General features: G+C 46.0%; 1 protein-coding gene across 2 annotated transcripts in view; it reads left to right on the top strand.

The window, feature by feature from the left end:
* The window catches only part of abca5 (ATP-binding cassette, sub-family A (ABC1), member 5), a 186891-nt gene that overhangs the window by 155562 nt on the left and 3701 nt on the right, over nucleotides 1–27628 (top strand). For both annotated transcript variants that reach the window (XM_072483424.1, XM_072483422.1), the window contains exons 34-38: nucleotides 8223–8317; nucleotides 9783–9902; nucleotides 15790–15942; nucleotides 17360–17439; nucleotides 20331–20386. In XM_072483424.1, coding sequence (XP_072339525.1) covers nucleotides 8223–8317; nucleotides 9783–9902; nucleotides 15790–15942; nucleotides 17360–17439; nucleotides 20331–20386 — 504 coding nt within the window. The remainder of the gene's footprint in view (nucleotides 1–8222; nucleotides 8318–9782; nucleotides 9903–15789; nucleotides 15943–17359; nucleotides 17440–20330; nucleotides 20387–27628) is intronic.

Genomic DNA, 27628 nt, shown 5'->3' with positions numbered 1-27628 from the left:
CCTCTCTAATGCCTTAAGAGTGGTCTCAGAATTGGACAAAAATACCCCAGTCGAGATCGAACCAGTGTTTTATCAAGGTTCGTCGGAACATCTTTGCTTTTGTACTACAAGCCTCTATTTATAAAGCCCAGGATCCCGTATGCCTCATTGCTTTTTCAAACTGCCCTTCCACCTTCATGATACGTGCACATATAACCCGTCCCTCGACTACTGAACCCTCATTAGAATTGTATCCTTTATTTTATATTGCCGCAGCTTTTTCTTCCTAAAAATGTGGCAATTCATCTTTCTTTGTCTTAAATGTCATCTTGTCCACGGCCTGTTGAAGGCTACTACTATCCTCCTCACGATTCCCAACACTTCTAATTTTTATGTCATCTGCAAAACTTAAAATTTGTGCCATGTACATTGAAGTCTAGGGTATAAACATATATCTAGAAGAAGTGTGCCTAAGTAACCACACCGTATACCTTCCTTCAGTCTGAAAAGCAAGTATTTACTGTCTCTCAGCCAACTTTGTTTGATATGATCACTATCTCATTTCATGGGCTAAACTTTGCTGATGAGTCTGCCTTGTGGCACTATCAAGCATCTTTTGGAGGTCCACATATACTACATCAATTGAATTATTCTCATCCAAAAAACTCAGTTAAGTGAGTTAAATATGATTTGCCCATAACAAATCTGTGCTGCCTTACATGAATTAATCTACATTTGTGCAAATAAATGTCAACATTGTCCTAGATTATCCTTACTAATACCACCCTTTCAGAAAGTTGAGTTCCAGGTTTCTATCATGTTCTAGATCAGTGTTTTTCAAACTTTTTTGCCAGGACCCACTACTGCCAACCAGCCGACCTTCAGGACCCACGCAGCCAACCTTCGAGACACACACTGGCTAACTTTTGCGACACACACCATGTTTGCTTACCTTTAATGCAAAAGGGGAGCCTACTTGGCCCTCATGATCTCACTCCAATCAGGTTCAAAGGAGAGGCTAATGTGCATATCGGGTGCAGAGTTCAGCCAGTTCCTTTGTGCCTTCTTCATTTTTGTGAGAAGGGAAAATTCAACCTCACACATGTAGGTCATTGTGAAGGGAAATAGCAACAAAATTCTTGTTTTACTCAGCACTGGGTACTCCTGTGAGAAGCTACTCCAGAATGAGGACAGCCTCTGCAAACATGAACCTTTGGCATGTTCTTAATGTGCTGTCACAGGTCAGGTACAGCAGATTAGTCTTTTCATTTGGAGTCAGCTGTAAGTTAATAACTGACTCTGGGGTCTCATAGAACACACATGGGCTTGCATTCTTATTCGCATTGGCACAATTAACAAAACCATACCTCATGGAATCATCTTTATACTGCTTTATTCCGGAGTTCAGTTTCTTTTTTGTAGGCTGTTAACCAGTGGCCCTGGAGCTCTGTACAGAGCTAACACTAGCACTGCCCTGTCCTGCTGTGGATGTTCCTGAGCAACCCTCACCAGTAGATCCTGGCCAGTGGGTACACTGCCTATTTTTGTCTCTGGCTGTCTCTTCCTTATAACAAAATGATCCATTTTCACAGTCCTTTTCCTTTGCCTGTTAGCAGCTAGAAAATGGAAGAAGCTCTTATCCATATGCACAAGGCACTTGATGTCAAGTGTATATGCAGGTTGCATGACCTGCTCACTGCTGCTGCTTATGGTCGGAAGACTGCATACAGCCTCATTTTGGTCTCATTTAAAAGCCAGTAGCGACCGCCATTCTCAATTTAAATGCCGGTTGCGACCATGGGGAGTTTCTCCCGCGATCGGAACCACACGGGAACGGCACAACCGATCGTTCCATGGTTTTCCAGACAACCGCCACGACCCACCCACCCACAATTTGAAAAACCCTAGATTAAGAAAATGTTTCCTCATCTCACCTCTTTAATCCTTAAATTACCTAAAATGTATCCCTCCTTTTTTTTTTAACCCTCTGCTAAGGTAAATAGGTCATCCCTATTCCCTCTAACTATATGCCTTATAATTTCATATGCCTCAATTACATCACCCTCAGCCTCCTCTGTTCCATGGAAAATAACCCCAGCCTATCAAATCTTTCTTGAAGCTAAAGTTTTCTGGTCCTGATAGAATCATAAAATCCCTACAGTACAGAAGGAGGCCGTTCGGCCCATCAGGTCTGCACTGACGTTCCGAAATAGCATCCTACCTACGCCCAATCCCCTGCCTTCTCCCTGTAACCCCACCTAACCTTTGGACACTAAACGACAATTTAACATGGCCAGTACACCTAACCTGCACATCTTTGGACTATGGGAGGAAACTGCAGCCCCTGGGGGAAATTCTCACAGACACGGGGAGAATGTGCAAATTCCACACAGAGAGTCACTTGAGGTCGGAATCGAACCTGGGTCCATAAGACCATAAGACGTAGGAGCGGAAGTAAGGCCATTCGGCCCATCGAGTCCACTCCACCATTCAATCATGGCTGATTTCAACTCCATTTACCCGCTCTCTCTCCATAGCCCTTAATTCCTCGAGAAATCAAGAATTTATCAACTTCTGTCTTAAAGACACTCAACGTCCCGGCCTCCACCGCCCTCTGTGGGAATGAATTCTACAGACCCACCACTCTCTGGCTGAAGAAATTTCTCCTCATCTCTGTTCTAAAGTGACTCCCTTTTATTCTAAGGCTGTGCCCCCAGGTCCTAGTCTCCCCTGCTAATGGAAACAACTTCCCTACATCCACCCTATCTAAGCCATTCATTATCTTGTAAGTTTCTATTAGATCTCCCCTCAACCTCCTAAACTCCAATGAATATAATCCCAGGATCCTCAGACGTTCATCGTATGTTAGGCCTACCATTCCTGGGATCATCCGTGTGAATCTCCGCTGGACCCGCTCCAGTGCCAGTATGTCCTTCCTGAGGTGTGGGGCCCAAAATTGCTCACAGTATTCTAATTGGGGCCTAACTAATGCTTTATAAAGCTTCAGAAGTACATCCCTGCTTTTATATTCCAAGCCTCTTGAGATGAATGACAACATTGCATTTGCTTTCTTAATTACGGACTCAACCTGCAAGTTTACCTTTAGAGAATCCTGGACTAGGACTCCCAAGTCCCTTTGCACTTCAGCATTATGAATTTTGTCACCGTTTAGAAAATAGTCCATGCCTCTATTCTTTTTTCCAAAGTGCAAGACCTCGCACTTGCCCACGTTGAATTTCATCAGCCATTTCTTGGCCCACTCTCCTAAACTGTCTAAATCTTTCTGCAGCCTCCCCACCTCCTCCATACTACCTGCCCCTCCACCTATCTTTGTATCATCGGCAAACTTAGCCAGAATTCCCCCAGTCCCGTCGTCTAGATCGTTAATATATAAAGAGAACAGCTGTGGCCCCAACACTGAACCCTGCGGGACACCACTCGTCACCGATTGCCATTCCGAAAAAGAACCTTTTATCCCAACTCTCTGCCTTCTGCCTGACAGCCAATCGTCAATCCATGTTAGTACCTTGCCTCGAATACCATGGGCCCTTATTTTACTCAGCAGTCTCCCGTGAGGCACCGTATCAAAGGCCTTTTGGAAGTCAAGATAGATAACATCCATTGGCTCTCCTTGGTCTAACCTATTTGTTATCTCTTCAAAGAACTCTAACAGGTTTGTCAGGCACGACCTCCCCTTACTAAATCCATGCTGACTTGTCCTAATCTGACCTGCACTTCCAAGAATTTAGAAATCTCATCCTTAACGATGGATTCTAGAATCTTGCCAACAACTGAGGTTAGGCTAATTGGCCTATAATTTTCCATCTTTTTCCTTGTTCCCTTCTTGAACAGGGGGGTTACAACAGCGATTTTCCAATCCTCTGGGACTTTCCCTGACTCCAGTGACTTTTGAAAGATCATAACTAACGCCTCCACTATTTCTTCAGCTATCTCTTTTAGAACTCTAGGATGTAGTCCATCTGGGCCCGGAGATTTATCAATTTTTAGACCTCTTAGTTTCTCTAGCACTTTCTCCTTTGTGATGGCTACCATATTCAACTCTGCCCCCTGACTCTCCGGAATTGATGGGATATTACTCATGTCTTCTACTGTGAAGACTGACGCAAAGTACTTATTTAGTTCCTCAGCTATTTCCTTGTCTCCCACCACAAAATTACCAGCGTCATTTTGGAGCGGCCCAATGTCAACTTTTGCCTCCCGTTTGTTTTTAATGTATTTAAAGAAACTTTTACTATCATTCCTAATGTTACTGGCTAGCCTACCTTCATATTTGATCCTCTCTTTCCTTATTTCTCTCTTTGTTATCCTCTGTTTGTTTTTGTAGCCTTCCCAATCTTCTGACTTCCCACTACTCTTTGCCACATTGTAGGCTTTCTCTTTTGCTTTGATGCATTCCCTAACTTCCTTTGTCAGCCATGGCTGCCTAATCCCCCCTCTGATAACCTTTCTTTTCTTTGGGATGAACCTCTGTACTGTGTCCTCAATTACTCCCAGAAACTCCTGCCATTGCTGTTCTACTGTCTTTCCCACTAGGCTCTGCTCCCAGTCGATTTTCGTCAGTTCCTCCCTCATGCCCATGTAGTTACCTTTATTTAACTTTAACACCTTTACATCTGATTCTACCTTCTTTCTTTCAAATTGGAGATTGAATTCTACCATATTATGATCACTGCCTCCTAAGTGCTCCCTTACTTTAAGATCTTTAATCAAGTCTGGCTCATTACATAACACTAAGTCCAGAATGGCCTGTTCCCTCGTGGGCTCCATCACAAGCTGTTCCAAAAAGCCCTCCTGTAAACATTCAATGAATTCCCTTTCCTTGGGTCCACTGGCAGCATTATTTACCCAGTCCACCTGCATATTGAAGTCCCCCATGATTACTGTGACCTTGCCTTTCTGACATGCACTTTCTATTTCGTGGTGCATTTTGTGCCCCCGGTCCTGACCACTGTTAGGAGGCCTGTACATAACTCCCATTATGGTTTTTTTGTCTTTGTGGTTCCTCAACTCTACCCACACAGACTCCACATCATCTGACCCTATGTCATTTAGTGCTATTGATTTAATTTCATTCCTAATTAACAAGGCAACCCCACCCCCTCTGACCACCTCCCTGTCTTTTCGATAGGTTGTGAATCCCTGGATGTTTAAATGCCAGTCCTGAACCCCCTGCAACCATGTCTCTGTGATGCCTACCACATCATACCTGCCAGTCACAATCTGGGCCACAAGCTCATCTACCTTGTTCCGTACACTGCGCGCATTTAAATATAGCACCTTTAATTCTCCATTGACCGTCCCTTTTTGTTTTCTTAGTGTGGTGGACCTTGGTTTACTGAGCCTTTCCATACACTGTGTCATATTTTGTGGGATGGGGACAATCGTAACCTCTCCTGAATTTTGTATTTTCGTGCTTTTTTTGTATTCCTAAGCAGCTACCCTTCCCACTGATTACTTCACCTCTTGGTTCCCTGACTTTCCCTTCCCCCCCAATCTTTAGTTTAAAGTCCTATTGACCACCCTATTTATTCTTTTCGCCAGAACGCTGGTCCCAGCTCGGTTCAGGTGGAGACCACCCCAACGGTATAGGTCCCCCCTGTCCCAAAACTGATGCCAGTGTCCCATGAAAAGGAACCCCTCTTTCCCACACCACTCTTTCAGCCACGTGTTAACTTCCCTTATTCTTGCCTCCCTATGCCAATTTGCACGTGGCTCGGGCAGTAATCCGGAGATTATGACCCTTGAGGACCTGTTTTTTAATTTGAATCCTAGCTTTTTATAATCTCTAAACAGGTCCTCTTTCCTAGACTTGCCTATGTTGTTGGTACCGACATGGACCACAACAACTGGATCCTCCCCCTCCCTCTCCAGTATCCTTTCAAGCCGGTCAGAGATGTCCCGCACCCTAGCACCGGGCAGGCAACATACCATGCGGGACTCTTTATCCTGCTCACAAAGGATACTATCTATCCCCCTGATAATAGAATCCCCTACAACTACAACTTGCCTATTTACTCCCTCCCCTTGAATGGCCTGCTGAACCATGGTGCCTTGGTCAGCTGACTCATCCTTCCTGCAGCCCTGTTCGCCATCCACACAAGGAGCAAGTGCCTCATACCTGTTGGACAGAGTCAAGAGCTGAGGCTCCTGAGTTCCTGACTGCTGGTTCCCTTTACCTGCCTGACTTGCAGTCACACCCTGCTGTCCCTGGCCACTGGCAGGATTTAAACTACTTACTCTGACAGGTGTGACTGCCTCCTGAAACACAGTGTCCAGGTAAGTCTCCCCCTCCCGGATGTGCCTCAGTGTTTGAAGCTCAGACTCCAGCTCATCAACTCTGAGCCGGAGCTCTTCGAGCAGCCAACACTTACTGCAGATGTGGTCGCTGCAGCTCGCAATGGGATCTGCCAGCTCCCACATCAAGCAGCTCAAGCACATCACCTGACCAGCCATCACTAATTAATTAATTAGTTTAATTTAAGTTTATGAGTTTAGCTGTGTTTTTTTTTTTGAATTTGGGGCAGATTTGCTATCAACCACTCAGATCACAGCTTCCCTCTGACGTCACTTTTGGGGAAAAAACTGGAAAACAGGAAGTTACCGTTAGGTTTTTATACTCACAGAGACTGCTCCTCCTCCTCCGAACGGCTCCCGAAATTAGGCCCGAAGAAAGAGAGAGAACAAAACAGTCGTGAAAAAGCACCTTCTCCCACTCTTCACCGAATTACCTCACTGCACCAAATTACCAAATTCTCACTCGGTCTGTATCTCTCTCACTCAGGCTGTGTCTCCTTGACCTGCGCAATGCTTACTAATGTGCGCTTTCTGTCTGTCTTTTATACAGACTTTAGGATGACTCACACTAAAACTTCAAAGAGAAGAATACAATGTGTACCTTTGTGCCCCTTAACAGGCCTCAGGTGACTGCCAGATAACTGCCTCTCAGCAATTAGGGTGGGGGCAGCTTCAGCCAATCAGACACTAATCTACACTGCACTTTTAACTGAAAAACAGCAAAATTAGATTAACCACTTACCTTTCCTGGTTACCTCACTGCACCAAATTACCAAATTCTCACTCGGTCTGTATCTCTCTCACTCAGGCTGTGTCTCCTTGACCTGCGCAATGCCTAGCATTGTCAGACAGCAGTGCTAACCACTGTGCCACCTGTAAATCTCCTCTGCACCCTCTCCAGTCCAAACAGATCTTTCCAATACTGAATGTGTGGTTAAACTAGTGTTGAATACAGTTCTAGCATAACCTCCTGACTCTTATATTTTATACCATATCTAATAAAGGAGATAATGCCTTATGCCTTCAGAACCACCTGCCATCTGGTCGTGCTACCTTTAAAGATCTTGTGAACACACACTCTGTTCTTTTACATTACAAGTTATCCTCCCATTTAAGTTAGGTGGATTGGCCATGCTAAATTGCCCTTAGTGACCAAAAAGGTTAGGAGGGGTTATTGGGTTACCGGGATAGGGTGGAAGTGAGGGCTTAAGTGGGTCGGTGCAGACGCGATGGGCCGAATGGCCTCCTTCTGCACTCTATGTTCTATTTGGTAATGCTCCTCAACTTGTATCTGAATTATCTCCTATTTTTAAAGTATGGTGCCTGTATGAATTGGTACTAAATTAGGAAACTCGTTGAGTGATATCACCAGAATGCTTGCTATGGAAATTGGAAAGTCAAACAGTTGCAATGTAGGGTATTATTTTTGTGATTGAAATGAGGACACATTGATGAGACAGAGAATAAAAAAATCTTCATTCATCATTTGCATGTCAGGCAGTATCAGAGAGGGTTGGGTTAATGGTTCAGGTCAGGACCTGATGAAAGGTCATGAAACTGAAAAGTTAACCTCCCTTTTGCTGCAAGTGACCTGCTGAGTATTTCCAGCTTGTTCTGAATTTTTTCCGATTTCCAGTATCCGTAGTACTTTGCTATTTGGTCACTCATCAGAGACTGAATATCCAAAATGGAAAAGTACTTCTTTACTAAAGTAATCTATGTAGCGCACTTCCAACCTTTTACTTTCCTTGTAATATATTCTTCAGACAAGTATGTGAAAAAATGCTATTTAGATAGTTACTATATCTGTTTGAGATCCTCGGAGCATTAATTCAACTTTGCTTTATCAGTTATATGACTAGAATTGTCTGAATATTTAATTAAGCAAAGTGTGCTACAAATTAACTTTACTTTTTTTTGTTCTGAAGCTTTGCTTTGCACTGTGCATGTTGGGAAATCCTCAGATTGTATTAATGGATGAACCATCAACAGGCATGGATCCTAAAGCCAAACAGTTTATGTGGTAAGTGGCAAACTTCGGATAGGAATACAATGCACTTGGGCAGAAGTAGTCACTGGTTATAATAAAGTTTAGTCTGTATATCATTATTTGATCTTTCATGTGAAAATTGTTACTGCTGCCTGGACTAAATTATGAAAGTAGGCTGAATTCATTCGAACTGGAAAGATGTGAGGATCAGTTCTGAATCTTCAAACTTCAAAAGCCTTCTGGGCCACCTTTAATCCTATTAAACATGTCTATCCCCGGTTCAGTGTCTTCCTTTTTCCCTTAGAGCATCTTGGATTGCTTTTTATGTGAGGGACAGTATATAAATGCAGCAGCTGATATTTGTTGAAACTTCAATTAGGTTACTGTAAGTAGATGGTCTAAGCTGACAGATGTGACAAATTTATCAAGTGAAGTGGGTAGGTGTTTATTCTTCAGGAATGTACACATCTTAGGTAATTGATCAGTTAAATAGCAAATCATGTGAAATGTGAGACTGTACGTTTGGAATTCCAGCAAAGGGCAGCACAGTGGTTAGCTGTGCTGCCTCACAGCGCTGAGGTCTCAGGTTTGATCCCGGCTCTGGGTCACTGTCCGTGAGAGTTTGCACATTCTCCCCGTGTTTGCATGGTTTTCACCCCCCACAACCCAAAGATATGCAGGGTAGGTGGATTGGCCACGCTAAATTCCCCCTTAATTGGAAAAAATTAATTGGGCACTCTAAATTAATTTAAAAAAAGAAAAAACAAAAACGCATTGACTCAATATATAGTTGTAATCATGACAGTTAATATACATGGATATATAAGCAGATTCATGAATTTAGATCCACATTGGTAGCAGTGCAATCGTTTGCAAAGCACAATTGGGATTGTTGATAAATATTCAAGTTTCATATTTATTAAATAACACTGCAAACGCTTAAATGAAGACCAAGAGTGAAGAAGATAGATTTCAAATTACAGAGTTACTGTGTACCTTTAAGTTAGGTGTCAAATGGACTTAATTACTCAGTATCAAAATACTAAATATAAGCAGCATAGCTTTTTAGTAATAAAATAAATAAAATATTTATTATCGGTTTTCTTGCCTTGAGAGAATGCTACATCTGTCCATTTAATGAAAAATTGGCAATGTTTGATTGTTCGAATATTAATTGGATAGTTGGGACTGGGATTTGAACTTGAGCTGCCTGGTAAAGAGTACGGAATATATGTTAAACTGATACGGGTTCAATTTAAAGCTGATGGATTTATTTTACAGAAAAGCCATGCCCGCTGTCTGAATAAAATGTAACTATACAACAGTGTGTTTTGGCTTGCAGGTGTGTTGGTTTCTTAAGGGAAAAATTCCAATGAAGAGGAACCAGAAATCCTCCTTCCTAAAATTCAGGCTGGACAATGTGCTTTGGTGAACATTGAAGTTGTAAATGGCCTTAAATATGGCAAATAATAAATCAACTTATGTCATTTGGTTTCAGGAGAGCAATTCGGGCTGCATTTAAGGACAGACAACGTGGTGCCATCCTGACTACACACTATATGGAGGAAGCTGAAGCACTTTGTGATAGAGTTGCTATAATGGTGTCAGGACAGTTGAGGTACTGCCTTCATGAAATGGTCTCGCACATCTAGATAAGTATAGATTGTTCATCAAGAAATGTTTTTGTAATCACGAAGTGATCACTGTAAAACATCTGCTCAGTTGTATGCTGCTTTTACAATAATCTTCGTATTGGTGCCAATCAGTTTCTAAAAGTGCAGTATAAAATTTTAATTTTAATTTTTTGAAAAGGTGACTGAAGTAGTGGATAGGAGAATGTCTATAGATGCTATTTACTTGGATTTCCAGGTTTTTCTTATAGACTTCAAATTTCACCATCACCCACTATGGTGGGATTCAAACCGAGATCCCCAGCTTATTACCCTGCTGGATTACTAGTCCAGTGACAATGCCATTATGCCACCACTTCCAGAAAGTATAAGATAAAGACTCTCATAAATGACTTTTGATTTGAAGTTCATGGAATAGCAAATGATTGACCTGATTAAGAGATTCTCCGAGCAGCAGAATACAGAGTGTAGCAATAAAGGCCAGGTGCTCTAATTAGCAAGATGTGATAGTGGTTTGCACAGGAATATGTATTAGGATCTCAACTATATACTTAATTTATTGGTGACTTGGATTATGGGATAGAGAGCCACATATCCAAGTTTGCCAATGACACAGTGATGGTCAACTTTGCAAAGTGAATGAAATTATTAAAATAAAATATTAATAGATTGTTTACAAAACTGTAGTCTAAAATCATCCACGCCAGCCCTAAAATGCTTAGATTGAGGTGGTCTCTAAATGATGAAAAGTTAGAAGTAGTGGAGTTCCAAAGAGACTTGGGGATTTATGTATATAGATCATTAAAATGTCATGGACAGGTACAAAAAAAATTAAAGAGAATACAGGGGGTTAAAATGCAACAACAGAAAGCTCTGGTTAGACCACATCTGCAGCACTATGTATTTCTGGGCAACCACATCTGTAGCACTATGTATTTCTGGGCATCACATCTGAGGAAGGATATAGTAGCCTTGGAGAGAGTGCAGCGTAGTATGCAGTGGAATGATACCTGAGACGCAAGAATTAAACAAGGGTTGTAATTTAGAAGCTTAAGGAGTGATTTGATCAAAGTTTTCAAAATACTAAAAGGAACTGAGAGAAACTATTTCTGCTGTTTGGGGAATCTAGGACTCGCGGACATAGCATAAAAAAATAGATTCATGCCTGTACCACAATCAATCACTCATGAGGCGAGATGAGATGAAGTCAATCGATGGCTTTATTACGCAGACTTGTTCCCCAGCAGCTCGGTTACAGAATGCGGCTGCTGGGAGAACCCGGGTTCTTATACTCCGCCTTACTGGGTGGAGCCAGTAGACGGCAGATCCAATCAGGACCCAGTATCTGTCCACCAATAGCCTCTTGGCATCACTGGGTACCGTACTACCCCAATACATACCACCACATTCACCCCTTGTTAAAAAAGAACCCGGCGGGGTGGTGGGTCGCATGGTGGTAGGGGTTTACAAGGTCGGTACTGGGATTCCATTAACACAGTGGCTATGCAACGATATCAACTGTTAACTATTTACAATGCCGCTTTTACTGGGCCACTGAATTATTTACAGATCTTGCTTTGTATCGCAGATTCGATGAGTCGAATGGGTGCCCTGGTCATCCTTGCCAATCGTCTCAGCCACGGTGGTGGTGCAGGCGCTGGCTCGGGCACTGTCGTCTCTGGGATGCGTCGCGATGTTGTTCCGGTTTCACCACTCCTGGGCGGGCACGTGGTGCGCCGGTGAGAGGGAGGGGGTGACTGGTGTTGGGGAGGTGTGGGGAGCTCCGGCAGGCGCCAGGTCCAGCAGGGAGACCATGTCCTGTCGGCCGTCGGGGTATGCCACGTAGGCGTATTGAGGGTTCACATGGAGAAGATGAACCCTCTCGACCAACGGGTCCGATTTGTGCGCCCGTACATGCTTTCGGAGCAGGATGGGTCCCAGGGCTGCCAGCCAGGTCGGAAGTGACGTTCCGGAGGAGGACTTCCTAGGGAAGACAAGGAGGCGCTCATGAGGCATTTGATTTGTTGTGGTACACAGCAGTGACCGGATGGAGTGAAGGGCATCCGGGAGGACTTCCTGCCAGCGGGAAACTGGGAGACTTCTGGACCATAGGGCCAGTAGGATGGTCTTCCAGACCGTTCCATTCTCCCTCTCTACCTGACCGTTCCCCCGGGGGTTGTAACTGGTCATCCTGCTCAAGGCGATGCCCTTGCTGAGCAGGAATTGACGCAGTTCGTCGCTCATGAAGGAGGACCCCCTATCGCTATGGATGTAGGCGGGGCAACCGAACAGTGTAAAGATGGTGCAGAGAGGGCTTTAATGACTGTGGAGGCGGACATGTCAGGGCAGGGGATGGCGAAAGGAAAACGGGAGTATTCGTCAACCACGTTCAGGAAGTATGTGTTGCGATCGGTGGAGGGGAGGGGGCCTTTGAAGTCCAGACTGAGGCGCTCAAAGGGACGGGAGGCCTTTATCAGGTGCACTCTATCTGGCCTGAAAAAGTGCGGCTTGCACTCTGCGCAGATTTGGCAGTTCCTGGTGGCTGTTCAGACCTCCTTGACGGAGTAGGGGAGGTTGCGGGTCTTCACAAAGTGGTAGAACCGAGTGACCCCTGGGTGGCAGAGGTCCTCGTGGAGGACTTGTGCATTGGCACATGTGCCGCGGGATAGGGCATCGGACGGCTCGTTCAGCTTTCCGGGACGATACAAGATCTCATAGTTATATGTGGAGAGTTTGATCCTCCACCGCAAGATCTTGTCGTTCTTGATCTTGCCCCGCTGCGCATTATCGAACTTGAAGGCTACCGACCGTTGGTCAGTGAGGAGAGTAAATCTCCTACCGGCCAGGTAATGCCTCCAATGCCGCACAGCTTCTACTATGGCTTGGGCTTCCTTTTCCACTGAGGAGTGGAGGATTTCTGAAGCGTGGAGGGTACGGGAGAAAAAGGCCACGGGTCTGCCCGCTTGGTTGAGAGTGGCTGCCAGAGCTATGTCGGATGCGTCGCTCTCGACTTGGAAGGGGAGGGACTCATCAATTGCATGCATCGTGGCCTTTGCGATATCCGCTTTGATGCGGCTGAAGGTCTGGCGGGCCTCTGTCGACAGGGGGATGGTAGTGGACTGAATTAGCAGGCTGGCCTTGTCCGCGTAGTTGGGGACCCACTGGGCATAATAAGAGAAAAAGCCCAGGCAGCGTTTCAGGGCTTTGGAACAATGAGGGAGGGGGAACTCCATGAGGGGGTGCATGCGTTCAGGGTCGGGGCCTATGACTCCATTACGCACTACGTAGCCAAGGATGGCTAGACGGTCGGTGCTGAGCACGCATTTTTCCCTGTTGTAGGTGAGGTTCAGGGCGTTAGCGGTCTGGAGGAATTTGCGGAGGTTGGCGTCGTGGTCCTGCTGGTCATGGCCGCAGATGGTGACGTTGTCAAGGTACGGGAACGTGGCCCGTAAACCGTGCTGGTCAACCATTCGGTCCATCTCCCGTTGGAAGACCGAGACTCCGTTAGTGAGGTCAAATGGAACCCTTAAAAAGTGGTAGAGCCGCCCGTCTGCTTCGAAGGCAGTGTACTTGCGGTCGCTCGGGCGGATGGGGAGCTGGTGATAGGCGGACTTAAGGTCCACCGTGGAAAAGACCTTGTACTGTGCAATTCGATTGACCATGTCGGATATGCGGGGGAGGGGGTACGCATCCAGCTGCGTGTACCTATTGATGGTTTGACTATAGTCTATGACCATCCTCTGCTTCTCCCCGGTCTTTACAACTACCACCTGAGCTCGCCAGGGACTATTGCTGGCCTGGATTATGCCTTCCCTCAGCAGCTGCTGGACTTCTGACCGGATAAAGATTCGGTCCTGGGCGCTGTACCGTCTGCTCCTAGTGGCGACGGGTTTACAATCCGGGGTGAGGTTCGCAAACAGAGAAGGCGGTTCAACCTTGAGGGTCGCGAGGCTGCAGATAGTAAGTGGGGGTATAGGGCCGCCGAATTGGAACGTTAAACTTTGGAGGTTACACTGAAAATCTAACCCCAGGAGTGTGGGAGCGCAGAGGTGGGGGAGGACATAAAGTCGGTAATTCTTAAACTCCCCTGCACCGTGAGGTTCACGATGCAGAAACCTTTGATTTCTACGGAATGGGATCCATAAAAATCTTTTGGGTATTCGGGTGGATTGAAACAAAACAGTGTCTTACCGTATCCAGATGGATAAAACTTTCCGTGCTCCCAGAGTCGATCAGGCATGGCGTTTCGTACCTGTTAACCAGCACCGTCGTTGTTGCCGTTTGGAGCGTCCGGGGCCGCGACTGGTCCACGGTCATCGGAGCCAGTCGTGGTTGCTGCATCGGGGCGTTATTTCAGGCCCCGTCCATGCTGGGGTCCTTGGCTGTCAGCCAAGATGGCGGCGTCCACGGATCGCACGCGGTCGGGGGCGGACAAAATGGCCGCACTCATGAATCGCACATGGCCAGAGGGGCACAAGGTGGCGGCGCCCATCCCCCTCGCATGGAGTCCGGGACCCAAATGGCGGCGCCCGTTGACCGCACATGGATCGTTTGGGGGGGGGGGGGGCTGAGTCTGTGGTCCCAGTTCTCCCCCGGAAATTGCGCGCGTAGATCTGATTGACAGGCCAAATGTAGATCCCTCTCAGCATGGTGAGCGCCACCGGGAAATCCTCCGTGTCTTCTATGAGCGTGTAGATTTCCAGACTCACCCTGGAATGCAGGACCTGCATTTTCTGGTCTTCCGTAGGTCTGCTGGGGGCCGTTCGGAGGTATCCCTCAAAACATGCTAGCCAGTGTTTAAAAGTGGCCGCTGAGTTTGCCGCTTGGGGGCTGATTCGCAGACACTCCGGGGCGATCCGGAGCTCCATAGTCTTTTAAAGTGTGCGTAATAAATTGTAGCACAATCAATCACTCACGAGGCGAGATGAGATGAAGTCAATCGATGGCTTTATTACGCAGACTTGTTCCCCAGCAGCTCGGTTACAGAATGCGGCTGCTGGGAGAACCCGGGTTCTTATACTCCGCCTTACTGGGTGGAGCCAGTAGGCGGCAGATCCAATCAGGACCCAGTGTCTGTCCACCAATAGCCTCTTGGCATCACTGGGTACCGTACTACCCCTAATACATACCACCACAATGCATTTCAGGAATAAAGGTAGGAAACACAAAAGGTGATAGAAGTTTGACCCTCTCATCCATAAACAGCAGTTAACTCTGAGTCAGTTGTTAATTTTAAATCTTGAGATATTGATAGATTTTTGTTAAGTGAAGGTATTAAGAGGTGAAGGCAGATAAATGACGTTAGGTCCCAGATGAGACATGATCCAGTTAAATGATGGACTTATGAAGAGAATTGATATCCCTTTAACTGTTTTAACATATATAAACATCTCACCATAAACTGTGAAAACGCTTGTATTTGGCTTATGGTGTTTTTATTGCAATTTTGGTGTCAACACGATATTCTTCCTTTATTATAAAGTTTCTATAATTTCAATTGCTAAGTTACAAACACAGGAGCAATGAACAGGATTATATATGTAACTGTGCAGATGACTAATTTAATATTTTGTGCCAAAAGTAATAGATACATGACTGTATAAACGTTATGCCAATGTTGTGGAGGTCCGTTAACAGGGCTACAATAGATTGAAAAATAAACTATTCCAGCATTATGTTTCTGGGACTCACTTGTTATTGCCTTTGAGACTGACTAACTCAACCAGTTGTTCCTTATACTGAAATTAAAATTAGTCAGAATTAAGATTGTGGTTTCACAGTGTAAACACTCAAACAAATTGAATGCTAATTGTGCTAAAACTTGTATGTGACTTAAAACTAGACTAAAATGAGGATCATCTTTGTTATTCACAGGTGTATTGGCTCCATACAGCATCTGAAGAGCAAGTATGGTGGCGGATATACACTGGAAATTAAATTGAGGGGTGAGATGTCAGAAGTGCAACGAGTAGCTGATATTCATGATAGAATAACGCAAATCTTTCCACATGCTTCTCGTCAGGAAAGGTAAGATGCAGAATTTAACAGTTAAGTCTTCCCCTTCATCACACAATATCTGCTGGTTTTAAGTTTGGGACAAATGCAATTATTGCTGTATTTTTTAATGATTTTATATAGTGATAGAGATTGATAGTTATGTACACTTCCCCCACCCCCAAATTACCTGTCCAAATGCCGCTTAGTATTTCTCTAAATTAATACAGTTAAGTCCATCTAAAATATCATACAAGGTTGAAATGTTCTGTTGAAAAAGCTGGAATTATTCAGATATATTAATTAATTCATCTGTGGCATTGTTTATGAACATTTACTGATGTTTACTCCTGTCAGCTGTGGGTAAAATGTGACAGTGGTTTGCCTTCACAGTAATGTGTAAAATTTACTGAAGGGGTGTATCACAAAGTAAACCATGGCATATTGATAGTGAAAGATGCAGGCTTCAGAGATTTATTTTTAGAACTATTTATTAACCACTTCACAAACTGGTTTAAGGTATAAGCAATTTTGTTCTTCTTTCGCCACATAGATACACTTGTCTGAGAGATTTTGTTTGCTTCATTCTGTGGCAGTAGCCTGTTTGTTAACTCAGGAAGAATATATTGGTTAGGTTTGTATAGGTTTCTGCTTCACAGTTGGTAACGTTTCCTACCTCAGGCATTTAAGCAAGTCAGAATAACTGAATATGTGGTTATTTAATCAGAAACGTATGAGACAAATATCTTTGTACAAAACATATATGATTGTTTGGCATGTCATATACGTTTGGCCTGATACTCCAATGATACTCCCAACTTTTAATTAAACTAATAGAATGTGATGCAGGATATCATATTACCTGATGATGCTTGTAGATGATAAACAATGTTATATTATATCTGTATACATATATTATATATATCATATATAACCCTTAGTGCTGGGTGGGGTTACTGGGTTATGGGGATAGGGTGGAGGTGTTGACCTTGGGTAGGGTGCTCTTTCCAAGAGCCGGTGCAGACTCGATGGGCCGAATGGCCTCCTTCTGCACTGTAAATTCTATGATATTATATTTACATGGTGTACACTAGCTCTAAATTTATTTATGATAATGAATTGGTAATGGAATTGTGCTTATGGCCATTGATAGCCTATGGGATGTCTGTCCTTTCCGCAATGCTCTCTTTATTTAGGAAGCTTGGTAGTGCTGAGCTGTGAAATAGGGGAGAAAAGGAAGAAAGGCAGGAGTGCAGATTTATCAATAAAATAGAACATGCCTGTGCATAATTATATGATTAAACAAACTTGCCATACTGAAAGCTATATTTGGATCAATTCTGCTCACATTCACACTGAAAATGTTCATCCATGAAATTGTAAATTTCTAGCTATCATATTGAATATACACTTGTTTAGAATTCACCTGCATTTCCTTCTGCATTTTTAGTTTTGTTGCAATGATGACGTACAAAATTCCCAAGGATGACGTGAAGTCTCTGTCAAAGGCATTTTCCAAGCTTGAGGAAGGTAAAAGCCTGTTCAAATACCCTTCAGTGTCTGCCACAATGCACTGTTACATGTAGGTTAAATGTGAAGCAAGTCAACAAAATTGACTCCCCGCGTAACAGTGACTTGTGTGGCCAGTGTGGTGCATTTCAAAAAAACAAAAGTGCCCAGTATTATCTATATGCAGTTCAAAACATCAACGTTGTCAAAAGTACTTCTAATATGTTAGAAAAGATGGTGATGAGGATGTGGAAGCGAACATTTGCGTTTGTATAATGCCTTTCACAACTACTGGTCATCCCAAGTATTTTACAGCCTACAAAGTACTTTGAGGAAGAGTGAGCAGGATGGGAAAGAAGAGGGAGAAGAGTGGGATTTATGATGAGGAGAAGAAGAGGAAAGAGAAAAAAAGTTAAGATGGAAATGAGCACAAAGATAACCATGAAGGGAGAAGGGAACATATGGGTGGCAACATTTATCTTAGAAGTGGGGGCAGCAAGATGGCACAGTGGTTAGTAGTGCTGCCTTACAACACCAGGATTCTGGATTTGATTCCGATCTTGGTTGACTGTGTGGAGTTTGCACATTCTCCCAAGTCTATCCCTGCTCTGGTTTCCTCCCACAGTCCAAAGATGTGCAGGTTAGGTGGAGCCATGATCAATACGCAGGTATCTCACTTCAGAGATTCTATGTAAGTGCTGGATCCATTTGCATTTGTAGGACATGGATTTTTACTTCTGCCACCTATTTGACCTTTAGAGATGCAGGTAGTTAACTTTTCTCTCAGCTGGAAGGGGTTGAAGATGTCTTTTTACTTCTGTTATCAGCTCACTTCGGGGTGAAGTGAGTAGCGATATGTATTTTTTTTTGTCTTCAAGGGTGCAGGGAGATAGGTGTACCAGTGATGATTCTTTAGTCCTTGTATTGTTATTATTCTTGATACTTATGGGTATTCGCTGTTAAGGCTTGGTGCACCGGATATCAAAATAAGGGGCATCTTCATTTCTGCTTTTTTCAAATATTTGTGGTTTCCAGCTGACCGATCTTGTTTAACCATGTTTTAGATAAAACAAATCTGTTATGCATAGGAATTTTACTTATCATGTCCTGTGCCATCAAGTGCAAATGGCATTTGGATGTCCGGAGGCTGTGTTTTCGAAATCCCTGTTCAGCTACAATGATGCATACAACTTGTTCTCCGGTTGGCCGTTTCCCTCATTTTTGAGGTCAAGCGACTTGCTAATTTTTGTCTGAAATGTGCTCTTTTGTTTTTCAAATTCTAAAAATATAATGCATATAAATAGAGTTCTTTCTTGGTTGGCTTTTAAGGGCATTTTAGATTTTTTTTATTTGGATGGCTGTGTCACATGTTATGTTCTTAGCAATTTCAGGTGTAGTATATTCCCAATGTTGGAATCATACGACTTTTAATGTAAAATAGTTTATAGAAGTGGTGCTCATTAGATCAGATACATTGTATTATAAATGTTAACTCTGTAGCTACAATTTATGACCAGTATAAAAGGAAAAAAAATCATAAATTTTTGAGTATCAGCATTGTACATCAGCTGAAATAGCCAAGTGGTTTCTGGTGAGATTTCTTTCGTTTTAAACTCCTAGTTTTCAGTTTAGTGTCATTTTAACAACAATTTTTTGTTTCATTTGCAATGTATTGCGTTCACATCTGAATAATACAATTTTATTGACCAAGTTGTTGATAATATTTCAAATAATTAGAATAGGGATGATAATCTGGAGGCCCAGTTCAAATCCCACAGTTGGGAAATTAAATTAATTAATTAACCTGGAATAAAATAATAGGCTCATTAATAATAACCATGAAACTACCAGGTTGTTGTTAAAATCAATGTGCTTCTCTAATGTCCTTTAGGGAAGGAAACCTGTCAACCTGGTCTGATCTGACCTACATGTCACTCCAGATCCACAGCAATTTGGTTGACTTTTAATTGTCATGTGAAATGGTCCAGCAAGCCACTCTGATAAAGAAGCCAGTGGTTCAAGTAGGGAGCTTATCCCACATTCTCAAAGGCAATTGAGGATGGGCATGTGCGACACAGTGGTTAGCACGGTTGCCTCACAGCACTAGGGACCCAGGTTCAATTCCAACTTTGGGTAACTGTCTGTGTGGAGTTTACATGTTCTCTCCAGGTCTCTGTGGGTTTCCTCTGGGTGCTACAGTTTCCTTCCACAGTCCAAAGATGGTGTAGGTTACATAGATTGGGCATGCTAAATTTCCCCTTAATATCCAGGGATATGCAGGTTGGGTGGGGTTACGGGCGGGGGAAGCAGGCCTGGATAGAGTTGCTCTTTCAGAGGGTTGGTGCCGACTCGATGGGCTGAATGGCCTCCTTCTGCATTGTAGGGATTCTATGAATAAATGCTGGCCTTGCCAGCGACGGCTACATCCCAAAAACAAATTAAAATGCTGATTCAGACAAATCTCTTTGTTTCTGAAGCGAATACTGTCTACAGAAGAGAAATTCTCTTCAAAAGGTAAGTTTAGACTTCTAAGAGTAACTCTTAACAGTGACATTAAAATATCTGAACAGAAAATGTATTTTGTCTAATGAGGGAATTGAGGGTTATGGGGAGCAGGGCAGATAGGAAAGTGGAGTTGAGGGCAAAATCAGATCAACCATGATCTTATCGAATGGCCTACTCCTAATTCTTGTGTACAGTGATGTAATCAAAAGATGATGGTTTTGGTCTCTTTGTTAATCTGTAACACTGCAGACCAAATCCAACGGAGCTAAAATAATTAAATGGTTGTGGTTAGTGATGAACTAATGTGGATATTCTAACCCCTGCAATGAATTTGTTTTCAGTGTTTAATGCTATCTGTAGCTCAGAATTCATGTGCCCTACAATAATCTGTACTCCTTTGTTTACAGCTAAACACAGTTTTGACATAGAAGAATATAGTTTTTCACAGTCAACACTGGAACAGGTATAGTAAATGTGACCTTTAATGTCCATTTCAGCTGCTATTTCTATTGTTGTGCTCTTGGCTAAGGATAAACCCAACATTCCTGTATTTCTGCAGAAAGTCAATGAGTCCTTTGATGATTGCTGTAACCACATCAATTGCATTTCCCAGGATTGGAAGTCTTTACGGCGAACATGATATTGTACCACACACCCATTGCAAACAAAGTCAAAACTTTTGACTTTGCAGTTGACCAAGGACTCGCTCACTTTTAACTTTTGGGTTGTTGCATTCTTCAGCAACTTAAAGTAGCACTCTTGACTTCACTCGTCTGGTAACAGATTGCTTTTATACTGTCTAACCAACACCCCCACCTAGGGCGAGATTTTTCATGTAACCTGCCAGGAGGCAGCCCATCATTGGCCAGCAGCAGGATCTTCTTGTGCCACCGTTGTCAATGCCGTTCCCCGCTCAAGGCACCCTTTGCCGCAATGTATCGGGGGTGCACCTTCGGCAGGACCAGAAGATCCTGCCAGCATGAACAGCTGGAAAGTTTCGACTATAAGTGTCTAACAATGGTTTGGGAGTTAGAGAGCGAGGATTCATTCTCAATATTTGCCATCTATTAGTTGAAACAGCAAATGTATTGTAAATCCGCCGTACAGCCTCAAAATGTGTCACGGCTTTAAACTACTTTGCCACATCCCTCCATACCAGAGGCATGATTCTCCAGCCTCGTTACGCTCTTGCTGAAGCGAAACGAGGTCGGTGGGTAGTATGAGAGACCAAAAACAAGAACCGCGCCAGGCGCCAAAGAGTTTGCTATGCAACTGCATTGCGCCCATAGGCGAAATCGGGATCTCGCCGTAACGAGTCAAGAAAACAATTATTACCACTGAAGCCCAATTTCCGTACAATTTACAGGTGCCACCCCATATCCAATGATTTCCTGTCATTCAGCGGCCTCCCCAGCAAGTACTCACACCGGCGCCGATTAGTACTCCTTTTGAAAAATGTGAGCCTGGCGGAAGGGCTTCCTTCTGTGAGGAGGCGAGGAGGTGAGTAGCCATCTTTGCTCTCAGGCAAAGAGCCCGGGGACGCTTGGATTGTCATACCAGTGCCCGGTAGGGGGTGAGGAACCCTCAGCTGGGGGACATTACACAAAGGTGGGCCAGCATAGAGGGTGGGGGGAGGGCGCTGGGTGGGGCAACCGGTTGCAGCACCACCACGCCAATCCCAGGATCATTTACGTTCCGGGGCAACCCTTGCCCCTGCCCATCTGCCCCAACGACCACCCCATAACCCCCACTGACTGCCGAGGCCACTGGCCGTGCGGCTGAAGGCTATTGATGATACGGAATTGGCAATCGTAGTTGTGAGCACTTCACACATCCCAGATGGATTCTCGTGAGTGGGCAGACCATGTAGCACGTGGGAGTCATTGCCAAGCATCACACCTTGATGCATCGACACTGTGCCTGAACACTGCAGGAGGGAGGAGGCAACACCACACACAAGCAGCAGCCAACATCCGAACACCCAGGGGATGGGACACAGCTATGGCGACATATCCATGGTTGGAGGGTGGGTGAGTGCCGCGAGAGGGGGGGGATGGGGGAGAGATGGGTAAAGGGTTCAGAGGTCAGCCTGCATTGCAGAAGAAAGTGATAAAGGCATCATGGTTGTGCAAAAAGGTGTTTAATGTGATTTACAATCCCCCTTTCTCCCAATGGGGGGCCCCCTAACCCCCTCCCCACCCCCTCCCCCGGTGCCCTCAGTGATCCTCAAAGTGCTTGGCCCTCCCAGCTCTACCACTACATCTAGGTGTTTCCCAGGATGCACACCTGAGGTGGAGGCAGCCAGCAGCTTACCTCGTCCCGTGACCTTCACTGCCCCTTGGGACTCTGAGGCCGAAGCCATGCCGCCCTGCCCTGTGTGCTGACTTCAAGATGCAGCCTCATCAGAGGGGTGGAAATCGGGTGAGCTGGTGGGCACTGTTGTCACTCCATGGGACTGGTCTGGGTTGGCAACCAGCGCCCCCTCCCGGTCGGTACCCATGGAGCCCAGGGGTTCACTTTGGAATGGTGGGATAGCTGGTTCGAGCCCCGGCTGCACTGCATCGTCTGGCTCTGTCAGCCCTGGCGGCTCCCCATGGTCTGCACCATAGTGTCGATGGCCTCGGCGATGCTCCTCAGTGACTGGGACATGCTCTGCAGCGCCTCGGCAATGCCCACCTGTGACTGGGACAAGCTCCGCCGTGCCATCTGAGAGCAGGACATGTCCCACAGAACCTCATCAAGGTCGGCCTGGTACTGGGCGACATCCCCCAGTGAGTCGGACATTCTGCAAAGACCCTCAACCATGGCTGACACTAACTGCGCAACACCTTGGACACCTTCACTAATGGTGCCGACGTCATGCACTAGGTTCGTCACTTTGGTCGCCACCCTGACACAGTTGGCCTCGGTGCCACACATTGCCGGTGACATCTCCTGCATCTAAAGCCTCTGGGTCTCCTCCATTTGGCAATAGATCTGCTGGAGTGACAATGACATCTTCCCCAGCTGCACCCTATCTTCTGCATCAGTTCCTCTGCACCACAGGCTCAGCATCAGGCTGGGATCCAGCTGGGTCCTGGGTTCCAGCAGCCCTCCGACTGCTGTCTCGCCTGGGAGTTCCTGCCTCCACCTGATGTGCATCATCAGCAGTGTGGTGCTCACCAGATTGTGCCCCTAAGCCTGTCCACTAACATATCCCACCGAGTTGTGTGTATCTGGGCTGGTGGAGGGTGGGGATGACAGCTGTGCCACGACTCTCTCCTTGGAGTTGGGAGAGAGTGCAGCCCGGGATGTGACGGCGCCATCGTCTGGAGGACCTGAAGGAGTATGGATATGTTGTCAGCAGGAGGGATGGTTCAGTCAGTAAGACAATAACAACTCACATTTGATAGGTCCCCCTGGTGGAGCTCAGTGGCTCTTCACCTCTGTGGCATCCTCCAGCCTCCGCGTGGGTGACCGATCTGTCCTCAGCCACCCCAGTCACCTCCAGCGCACGCTCCTCAAAGGAGGTGAGGTTTCTTAAGGCCGGCACCCCTCTGCCTGTCTGGACCCTCTCCCGGTGATTATGGGAGAGCTTTTCTTGAGGTGATGCATCATTAGCCACACGTGTGGTTCACAGCGGTAGGAGGGAGTTGTAAGTTGAAGGAGGAAGGTGTGGAGGGAGGATTGGTGGGTCACATGGGGAGTGAATGCTCCCTTGGTGGTGGGGTTGGTGTGCACTCACTCGTGCTGCCCGTTTTAGGTCATTGACCTTCGTACAGCACTGGAAGCCAGTCCTCTTGGTCACGCTCCCTGAGCTGACAGCTACCGCCATCTCACCCCAAGCAGCACTGGCTGCCTTGTCGCTGACTCTGAAATCCTCGGGGGAACAGGACATACCTCCTGGCCTCCACGGCGTCTAGCAGCCTCCCCAGGTCAGCATCCTCGAATCTTAGGACCCATCTCCTTGGCGCCATTATTGTGAGCTGGCTGGGGTTGCAAGTGCAGCTTAAGTGCTGCTTGACCTGGTTAGTGGTGCGCTGGAGAGTGCGGACCCAGCGAATCAGCTGGCGAGCCTTCAATTGCGACGAGAAGCCCGTGAGGCCTTGTGAAGTGGACAAATTAATGTTGAAATTCTTTGCCGGCCTCACTGGGCCGAGCGCCGGGGAGCTTGCGGCAATTCCCGCTCGCTAGCACACTTAGAAATCTTTCCGGAGAATCGCACCCCAGATTTAAGTTGTGGCAGCCATATGGAGTGAAAAAGGCTCACCAATTGAGTTGAAGGATGCACACCTGCACACCTTGTTTCTGGCTCTTCATATTTGCCCCATTGTATCCCTTCCCCTTACATTCAGCAATATGGAGGCCGTGTTGTGTGGCACTACCATTGTGCTAAATGGGATAGACTTTGAACAGATCTAGCAACTCAAGACTGGGCAACCATGAGGCGCTGTGGGCCGTCAGCAGAATTTAATTCAACCACAATCGGCAACCTCATGGCCTGGCATACCCCCACTCTACCATTACCATCGTACCAGCGAACCAACCGTGCTTCAATGAAGAGTGCAGGAGAGCATACCAGGAGTAACATCAGGCATACCGAAAAATGAGGGCCGAAATTCTCCGGTATCGGCGCGATGTCCGCCGACTGGCGCCGAAAACGGCGCAAATTAGTCGGGCATCGCGCCGCCCCAAAGGTGCGGAATGCTCCGCATCTTAGGGGGCCGAGCCCCAACCTTAAGGGGCTAGGCCCGCGCCGGATGAATTTCCACCCTGCCAGCAGGCGGAAAAGGCCTTTGGTGCCCCGCCAGCTGGCGCGGAAATGACATCGCCGGGCGGCGCATGCGCGGGAGCGTTAGCGGCCGCTGACGGCATTCCCGCACATGCGCAGTGGAGGGAGTCTCTTCCGCCTTCGCCATGGCGTGACCATCGCCCCGCGCCACCCCCCCCCCCCCCCAGGACCCCGGAGCCTGCCCGCGCTGCCTTGTCCCGCCGGTAAGGTAGGTGGTTTAATCTACGCCGGCGGGTCAGGCATTTTAGCAGCGGGACATCGGCCCATCCGGGCCGGAGAATCGCGGGGGGGGGGGGGGGGGGGAGGGACACCGCCAACCGGCGCAGCGCGATTCCCGCCCCCCCTGAATATCCGGTGCCAGAGAATTCGGCAACCGGCGGGGGTGGGATTCACGCCAGCCCCCGGCAATTCTCCGACCCGGCGGGGGGTCGGAGAATCTCGCCCGACGTGTCAACCTGGTGAAGCTACAACACAGAACTACTTGTGTGCCAAACAGCATAAGCAGCAAGTAATAGGCAGAGCTAAGCGATTCCACAACCCATCAGATCTGCCACTCCAACCGTGAATGGTGGTGTACAATTAAACAAATCACTGGAGGAGGAGGCTCCACAAATATCCCCATCCTCAATGATGAAGGAGCCCAGCATATATGTGCAAAAGACAAGACTGGGGCATTCGCAACAAACAGCCAGAAGTGCCAAGTGGATGATCCATCTCAGTCTCCTCCGGAGGTCCCTGGCATCACAAATGTCAGTCTTCAGCCAATACGATTCACTCCACGTGATATCAAGAAACAGCTAAAGGCACTGGACACTGCAAAGGCTATCGGCCCTGACAATATTTTGGCAATAGTACTGAAGACATGTGGTCCAGAACTTGCCACATCCACAGCTAAGCAGTTCCAGTACAGCTACAACATTGGCATCAACCCGCCAATGTGGAAAATTGCCCAAGTGTGTCCTGTACACAAGAAACAGGACAAATTCAACCCAGCCAATTACCGCCCTGCTGTCCATCCTCAGCAAAGTGATGGAAGGAGTCATCAACAGTGCTATCAAGCGTCACTTACTCAGCAATAACCAGCTCACAGATGCTCAGTTTGAGAGGGTCACTCAGCTCCTGACCTCATTACAGCCTTGATTCAAACATGGACAAAATAACTGAACGCCAAAGGTGAGGTGAGAGTGACTGTCCTTGACATCAGTATGGCATCAAGGAGCCCTGGCTAAACTGGAGTCAATGGGATTCAGGAGGGAAACTTTCTGTTGGTTGAGGTCATACCAGGTACAAAGGAAGATGGTTGTGGTGGTTGGAGGTCAACCGTCTCTGCTCCAGGACATCACTGCGGGGGGTTCCTCAGGGTAGTGTCCCAAGCCCAAACATCTTCAGCTGCTTCTTCAATGACCTCCCTTCCATAAGGTCAGAAGTGGGGATGTTTGCAGATGACTGCACCATTCACGACTCCTCAGATAATGAATCAGTCCATGTCCAAATGCAGCAAGAACTGGACAATATCCAGGCTTGAACTGGCAAGTGGCAAGTTACACTCGCGCCACACAAGTGTCAGGCAATGACCATCTCCTACAAGAGAGGATTGAATCATCGCTCCTTGACATTCAATGGCGTTACCATCGCTGAATCCCCCACAATCAACATCCTGGCGATTATCATTGATCAGAAACTGAACTGGATTAGCCATATTAATACTGTGGCTACCAGGGCAGGTCAAAGGCTAGGAATCCTACGGCGAGTAACTCACCTCCTGACCTCTCAAAGCCTGTCCACCATCTATAAGGCACAAGTCAGGGGTTTAATGGAATATTCTCCACTTGCCTGAATGAGTGCAACATCAGTAACACTCATGAAGCTTAACACCATCCAGGACAAAGCACCCCGCTTGATTGCTCCCGCTTCCACAAACATTCAAGCTCTCCACCACCGAACAGTGGCAGCCATGTGTACCATCTACAAGATGCACTGCAGGAACTCACCAAGGTTCCTTAGGCAGCACCTTCCAAACCCACGACTGCTACCATCTAAAAGGACAAGAACAGCAGTTACCTGGGAACCCCCACCACCTGGAGGTTCCCCTCCACGTAACTCACCATCCTGACTTGGAAATATATCGCTGCTCCTTCACTGTTGCTGGGCAACATCCTGGAACTCCCTCCCTAACAGCATAGTGGGTACCTACACCTCAAGAACTGCAACGGTTCAAGAAGATAACTCATCACCACCTTCTGAAGTGCAACTAGAGATGAGCAATAAATGCTGGCCTAACCAGCGTCGCACAAAATTATAATTTTTTTAAAAGTCCATCCAGTGCAGCCATGAGAGAATCTGACCATCCTTGTACACTTTTGGCTTGAACCGGAAGAAAGTCAATAAAATACTTCTTACTTTCAGTTCTTCAGAAGTCATGTTAACATAACTGCTATTGGTGACTCTGATCAGGAGTGAAATTCATCTTTTCAGTAACATTCATCTTCACCTGCAACCCCATCATCGAGATTATGAGCTTCAAGGTGATGGTCATGGATCTTTTCCTGTGTTGGACATGCTCTTGCATCCTAATTAATCCAAAAAAGTTGTCATTGTCATGTTCATAAAGCTTTCCATTTGTTCCACGAAATGTGGAGTTATACTCATCTAGGTACTGCACAATTGCTATAATATGACAATGATTGCCAATGTTCTTATTTATTTCTCTGTGCGTAATCATCTATCATCTTCATTACAGAGTAACTTCACTTTATTTTGTTGTGTTTTAAATATGCTCCTTAAGATAATTCATGAGATCACAATCCCTCTGAAATGCTTCTGGTCATTGCAGCCTTCCTTTACTAATTTGCGGGCCATTTATGAGCCGTACAATTTACAGCAAAAACAAACAGCTGCTTCAGCTTTCTTTCAGTACATCAGACAATTTCTTTC

Source organism: Scyliorhinus torazame, chromosome 18 (genome assembly GCF_047496885.1).
Source record: "Scyliorhinus torazame isolate Kashiwa2021f chromosome 18, sScyTor2.1, whole genome shotgun sequence".
Lineage (NCBI taxonomy): Eukaryota > Metazoa > Chordata > Chondrichthyes > Carcharhiniformes > Scyliorhinidae > Scyliorhinus > Scyliorhinus torazame.
Note: the sequence above shows the minus strand (reverse complement) of the source record. Positions and strands in the feature narration are given on the sequence as shown.